General features: G+C 38.3%; 1 protein-coding gene across 1 annotated transcript; it reads right to left on the bottom strand.

Moving 5' to 3' along the window:
* Positions 1 to 1,360: 1,360 nt before the first annotated feature.
* Positions 1,361 to 4,976, bottom strand: LOC112516698 (ATP sulfurylase 1, chloroplastic-like). The gene is made up of 5 exons (XM_025123896.1): positions 4,424 to 4,976; positions 2,544 to 2,949; positions 2,178 to 2,438; positions 1,795 to 1,881; positions 1,361 to 1,707 (listed from the first exon to the last, which is right to left on the bottom strand). The coding sequence occupies exons 1-5, from the start codon at positions 4,912 to 4,914 to the stop codon at positions 1,570 to 1,572; spliced, it is 1,383 nt and encodes a 460-aa protein (XP_024979664.1). The 5' UTR covers positions 4,915 to 4,976; the 3' UTR covers positions 1,361 to 1,569.
* Positions 4,977 to 5,848: the final 872 nt, after the last annotated feature.

The following is a 5,848-nucleotide window of genomic DNA, read 5'->3' as shown; positions in this document are numbered from 1 at the left end:
ATATATATATATATATATATATATACACTTCTACATATACACATAATCTCATACATGCATCTACATTATGCACATAATTTTCACACACTAGCATGATCAAATAAAACAAATTTATCATGCTATTACGTAATCAATTAATTAGATAATCATGTATTTATTACCTCGAGTGATAACCAAGATCCAGTTATCACATATAACATGAGGAGCCTTTATAGCTAGTACCTATAATGACGACTATGATATTTTGGAAAATATTTCAAACAATAACCATCATTGGTCAGATTAAAGAGAAATAATACCTAAAAAGACAACAGGTATTCATGAAGTTCATAATTACACTGCTCTCACAACACAGCTCACAACAACGACCAACTTGTTGAAAAACATGTATGTTGTCCCTGCTGCAAACACTACTTTTGAAACCTTGCTTGATGTGTGTATAGTGTTGAAGTTCATACTTACGGCCAATGTAGCCAAAACTCTGAATCAGTGAACTACTTGCATAACAGATTGCAGGAAGAATCTATGAGTTGTATTGATTCAAACACAGAACCTAACAAATACATCTCATCAAAACCCCTCTAAGAAGTACCTATAATTGATGATATTCAACCACCTTTCTTACCAACCCCTTTCCTAACATTTAACCACCTCTATCACCAACTCCTTCAGCTAAGACAATGACAATCCCTTTCACAAAGTTTCCCCCAAAAACCTTGAGGAATATAGGACATATTCCAACAGATGTGAGGACCGAGAAATTGCAAAAGGCTTATGTTATTTCTGAGATAAGCCTTGTGACAGACAATATAAGTGTCAATTCGAGGAGCCACAAGTGTTTACTGTTGAAATTCAAGGAGGGAATGACGAATACTGCAACATGGTGAATATGGAACAAGGTGATTAGAGCAGTGCTTCCACATCAAACAAGTTAAAGGATTTTACCCAAGGACAAGTCTTTTTGAAGGGGTAAAGTATGATAAGGGAGTTAGAGAGTTTGTTGTAACTGAACTTCTTGGTTGTAGTTTTTACTGGATGTAGATAGGAGTTATATTCCTGTAGAAAGGCATCAGAATAATAATAGAATTTCCCTCCCTATAATTCCCTTCCCAATTCCCCTATTATGTCATTAAAGGTAAGCTTCAAGCTTCCTGTATCACCAAACCAGTATATCCAACTTAAAGGTGGGGTCTGCAAAATGTAAGATATACAAAAACTTGATATCTACCACATAAAGTAGAACGATTCAAAGTTCTATCCATTTTACCAAAAACCGGGTCTGGAAAGGGTAAAATGTACATAAATCTGACCTCTCCCACAAAGAGTAAAGCTGAAATACACACAAACTGAAAAATGAGATGAAGAAACGCAGACAAACTGAAAACCTGCAAGTCTGTTTCTGTATTAAAAAGCGCAACTAGAATATATTACAATGTGGAGGAGCAACCAGCAGCAGTAGATGATTTTATACATGGAGGCAATGTCATCACCACAATAACTTATTTGGGCAAAAGTAGAAATCATGTTCTTATCAAAACAATCCACACAATTTAGAAAGCATTCTGGTTTTCAAGCCGGGATGGGTTCAGGGACTCGACCAGAGTCATTTGCAGCCAAACTTTCGTAATATTGAACCAAAACTTCCCAACCACCAGGGCACATGAATCCATCTGGCGGGCTTTCTTTGTTCTTTGCAAGGGTTCGCATCTGTACCACCAACCAACCATCAAATTGATTTATACAGCAAAACAGTTTCAAATATGTGAAAGTTATGCGGATTTTTATTATATATACCTTGGTGCCGGAAATGAAGAGGAAATCTTGAGGTCTGGAAGGATCAAAGAATTCCATTTTCTGCTTTGTCTTGTCATAGGCTGCCACCTGAAATAGCAATAGTAAACAGTTTCATGGATTAATAAGAAACAACAATCAAGGGCGATTTATTTGCTTGAAAGCCCAAGATAAAGTGAAACATTTCGGATCAGTTTCACTTACCAGACCAAACCAAACGAGCCCATTATATCCCACCCGGAGGTGGGGTCTGGGAAGGGTAAGATGTACGCAACTCTGACCTCCACCCCGAAGAGCAAAGCGGGTGGTCCCATGAAAGACCCCCGGATTGTGAAAGGTGTGCACCTAAGTTGTCTTAAAACTCATGATTTTCTTTCCTAAAGTACCTTGAAAGGGAGAATATTTAGCCGTTCAAGTCCAGGTGCCATGCTAAGTACTTTTTTGCCGTGGTCAGCATCGTATAAATCTCTTTTCTCAACTGGATGACCCATGCCAGCTGGATCACGGCCCACTATGTAAAAGTTGGCACCTGCATTGATCCGAGCCTTAGCATGCCACTGCACCTCGGTTGGGCCAGCATAGTGCATCGGAGAAGGAAATATTGAAACAACGGTATTTTCTGGATCAAGAACACCATCTTCAAGTACCTGATATTCATGAAAAGAAGCTTATCATCACAATGTCTAACGAGAATTTAAAACTTTTCTGGCATAACAAGGTCGATCAAATAGAAAGAAAGAAGGTTTGCAAACCTTCTGATGCTGCTTCATTCGCCAAGAAAGTGGAACATCATCTGCCTTTGTGAAGCCCCCCAGTGGATGAAGCAAGAGAACAGGGTTCTTATAACCCATTTCAAGAAGCCGACGGCGTGTGTCAGTCATCAGCAGAGCATGGCCATTGTGTACGGGATTCCTGAGCTGGAAAGCAAACACAGCATCAGCATTCCGCTTTGAGAATTCCTCACGCAATTCTGAAGGGGACAGTCTATAATGATCAAGACCATCATGGTACTTGATTGGTTGTATAACTTCAAGATCACCTCCAATCAACCAATCTCCTGCACCTGTTATGGCTTCTTCCACATAAGGGAGACCAGGGGCGGTAGTACCCCAAGTTCTTGCTATCCGTTCTTCCTTATTATGCTTGTAGATCTCAATACTAAACAATCATAACATAAAGCAATACAAAGTAAATACTGATTGGATGATACAGATATGAACTCATAAGGAAACAGGGTCTAGTAAGAACTTAAGAGATTTAAAGGAAGAACCATAGGACATCTATATGAAATGACAACCACATTCCAAGATAGAAGTCCTACACATTTATTGACCCACAGTTGACTACATGGAAAGGTTAACATGCGAAAAAACCCGCATAATTCTCACATGTGCAGAGAGAGAGGGTTTGAATGAGAGGTCTGTCTAATTCAGCACCCATACTAGTATTTCACATATAACAGTCAAAACCTTTAGGGTTTGAATGAGAGGTCTGTCTAATTCAGCAACATGTTCCTGATTCCAAAATGGTCATTTGATCCTTAAGCTGTCGCATTCTCGTCATCATTTCACTATATGAATCCAAGAATAAAAAGCAACTTCTAGTCGGTATTTTTCTTGCTTCATTGCTGCTAAATCCTCCGGTTTCCCAACTTGCATCCTATAGAGTATTTCACAGCTATTTTGAAATCATAAGCCGACGAATTGCCATTGATTATGCTAACCACCAATAGCAAAAGTCCTCATCTTTAGGATAGGGAAAGAGATAAGTGAATGTAATAAATAGATATGTTAGCAACCAGCTACAGTTCTGAACATGAGATTAAAAGACTAATTAACAGAACTGCTGTTGGACAGCTTAACTCATGACTGAACACAAGTTAACTAAAAGTAAAAGAAAATGCAAAAGGAAATTTGATGTTGATGTAATTCATAGCAAGTAGAGGGTTCATTTAGAATCATCCATGTGAATGTTGCAATAATGGAATGTTCCATTAGCATTAGGAGATACAGGTGCATGATACACAAATATCAAGATTTGGATATGCTAAAAGACTTGTGTGTAGTCCAATCTGTCACAAAAATGACTTCTTGTTGGTTGCCCCTTGCCTTTGGTGGGGTCCTGCTTTTGATTTTCTTTTTATTTTCTTTTTATTTCTAATCATTCATGTCATGAATTTCATCACCTTTTTCCTGATAAGTGAAATGCCAAAGGTGCCCCTGGTGTGTCATCTATCTATTATCTCTTTGCTCATGATCAATAATTTACCCCAAAGGCATACAACACCACCCCTTCTTCCCAATCCCACCTATTTTCCATTAACATACAACATCAAAATAGCTTTTTAACATTTCCAAAGTTAACAAGTTGACGTAAATAGCAGCACCCAAAGACCAAAGTGGAATTGGGAGGGAGACTTCCAAGTTTCAAACAGATTACCAACGTAAGTCTTGTTCATGTATTAGTAGTTATAATGTTTGAAAATGCAGCAGCAAAGTTTGTCGTCGATTATGAAATAAGGGTTCAAGGTCTTCTTTCTGGAATCGATGGAATAAAATTGATGATATTATAAGAACAACCAGGAAGAGGGGGGGGGGGATAATTGCCAAAAAGATGTAGAAGATCATCTTACTTGTTCAAAAGAGCAACCGGATTATCAGAGGAGTCAATAAGTGCAACAGATGCGGAACCAGATATCCGATTCTTTTGAGAATCATCAATGTCCAAGACGATTGGCAAAGACATATTGACGACAGACCCGTCTCCTAAACGGAGCGAGTTAAAATGAAGAGTTTGGAGGAACTCGGATTCTCTCATGAACCCGGTGAGTGGACTAGCCCAGCCCTCGCTGAGCACGTGAACCCATTCTAGATCGATTCTAGACAGCTTGATTTTGGGCAAAGACATAGCTTCTCTCCTCTTAACATCCCTGTGTGATTCAGGAACCACAAGCTCAACGACCTTGCCTCCATCTGGTTCAATTAAGCCACAAGAGACACGAATCGGTTTCTGCTTGTAAGAATAGGAGAGACGAGAGATAGTAGGGAAAGTGATGCGGTGGGTTTTTGGTAAAGGTTGAGACGGGGTTGGAGTTTTGATGAAAAGGGACGCCATGGCCGCCATTGGAGAAGGGATTCCCTCTTGTCTCTCCTTTATTGCAGGTTTAGGGGGGAGACAAAGGTTGAATCGTTGGAATCCTAAGATATAAAGTGGAATGGGAGGATGAACCTGGACACCCTGTTTTTGTACCTTTTCGGTTTTTAAATTTCATATTACACGTTTTGATTTTATTTTTATTGCAAAGGATTTCATTTCCCATTGTTTCCCCCTTTCTTCTATTTATAGAGTTTATACATGGGTTGACTTGGTTGAATCACGAGTAATTTACCAAATATTTATTGGATAAATATAACAAGAATTGAGAACCGAGAATCTTACTTGGTAAGTGAGGGCGATGACTCTTGTCATAGTTAGTACTTACCGGGTAAATTGTTGTGTACGATACTATTTTGATGGACTAAAATTTTACCCCGTAAGTAAGTAATAGTATATGATTTTACCGGTAAACACTTCTCATATCAGCATTTTGTGAACAGCCCCTAAGTTTACCAAATTTTTATCAAGTCATGTTTGGATAAATTTGTCTGTTTGGATAAATGGGTGTTGTTGTTTACTTTTTTTATCTGAATTAACAGTCTGAATAACATAAATGACCGATTTACCCTCCAATATTAATTATTTGAACATCAAAACAAAATATCATAAAGAGGCCAAAAATGGGGTGTCTAATATGGGAAGGAGGTAGTGTTTTAAATAAGGAGTAGGGGTGTCATTTTTGTGGCTGAATGGGACAACACACCATTTCTATCTGTGCGATTAAGTCATGTTTTGTGCGAATAAGCCGTAAGTAAACAACTCAAATGAGTTGTTTGTTCGAATAAGCCAGATAGATCAATAAGTCTAATTAAGCTGCAAGTTAACAGCCCCTTAAACTACTTTCGTTATAGAAAAATAAAACATAATTGAATCTGTAAAAGTCGGTTGGTTGAGTTGTGAC

The sequence above is a fragment of the Cynara cardunculus genome (assembly GCF_001531365.2).
Source record: "Cynara cardunculus var. scolymus isolate 2C chromosome LG 8, CcrdV1, whole genome shotgun sequence".
Classification (NCBI taxonomy): domain Eukaryota; kingdom Viridiplantae; phylum Streptophyta; class Magnoliopsida; order Asterales; family Asteraceae; genus Cynara; species Cynara cardunculus.
Note: the sequence above shows the minus strand (reverse complement) of the source record. Positions and strands in the feature narration are given on the sequence as shown.

Excerpts from the sequence above, each read along its gene's own strand:
- LOC112516698 (XM_025123896.1), bottom strand. The coding sequence starts at position 4,914 with ATGGCGGCCATGGCGTCCCTTTTCATCAAAACTCCAACCCCGTCTCAA. Across the intron at positions 2,950-4,423 it reads CCGGTTGCTCTTTTGAACAA|TATTGAGATCTACAAGCATA; the intron begins GTAAGATGATCT and ends ATGATTGTTTAG. Across the intron at positions 1,882-2,177 it reads TAAATATTCTCCCTTTCAAG|GTGGCAGCCTATGACAAGAC; the intron begins GTACTTTAGGAA and ends TTGCTATTTCAG.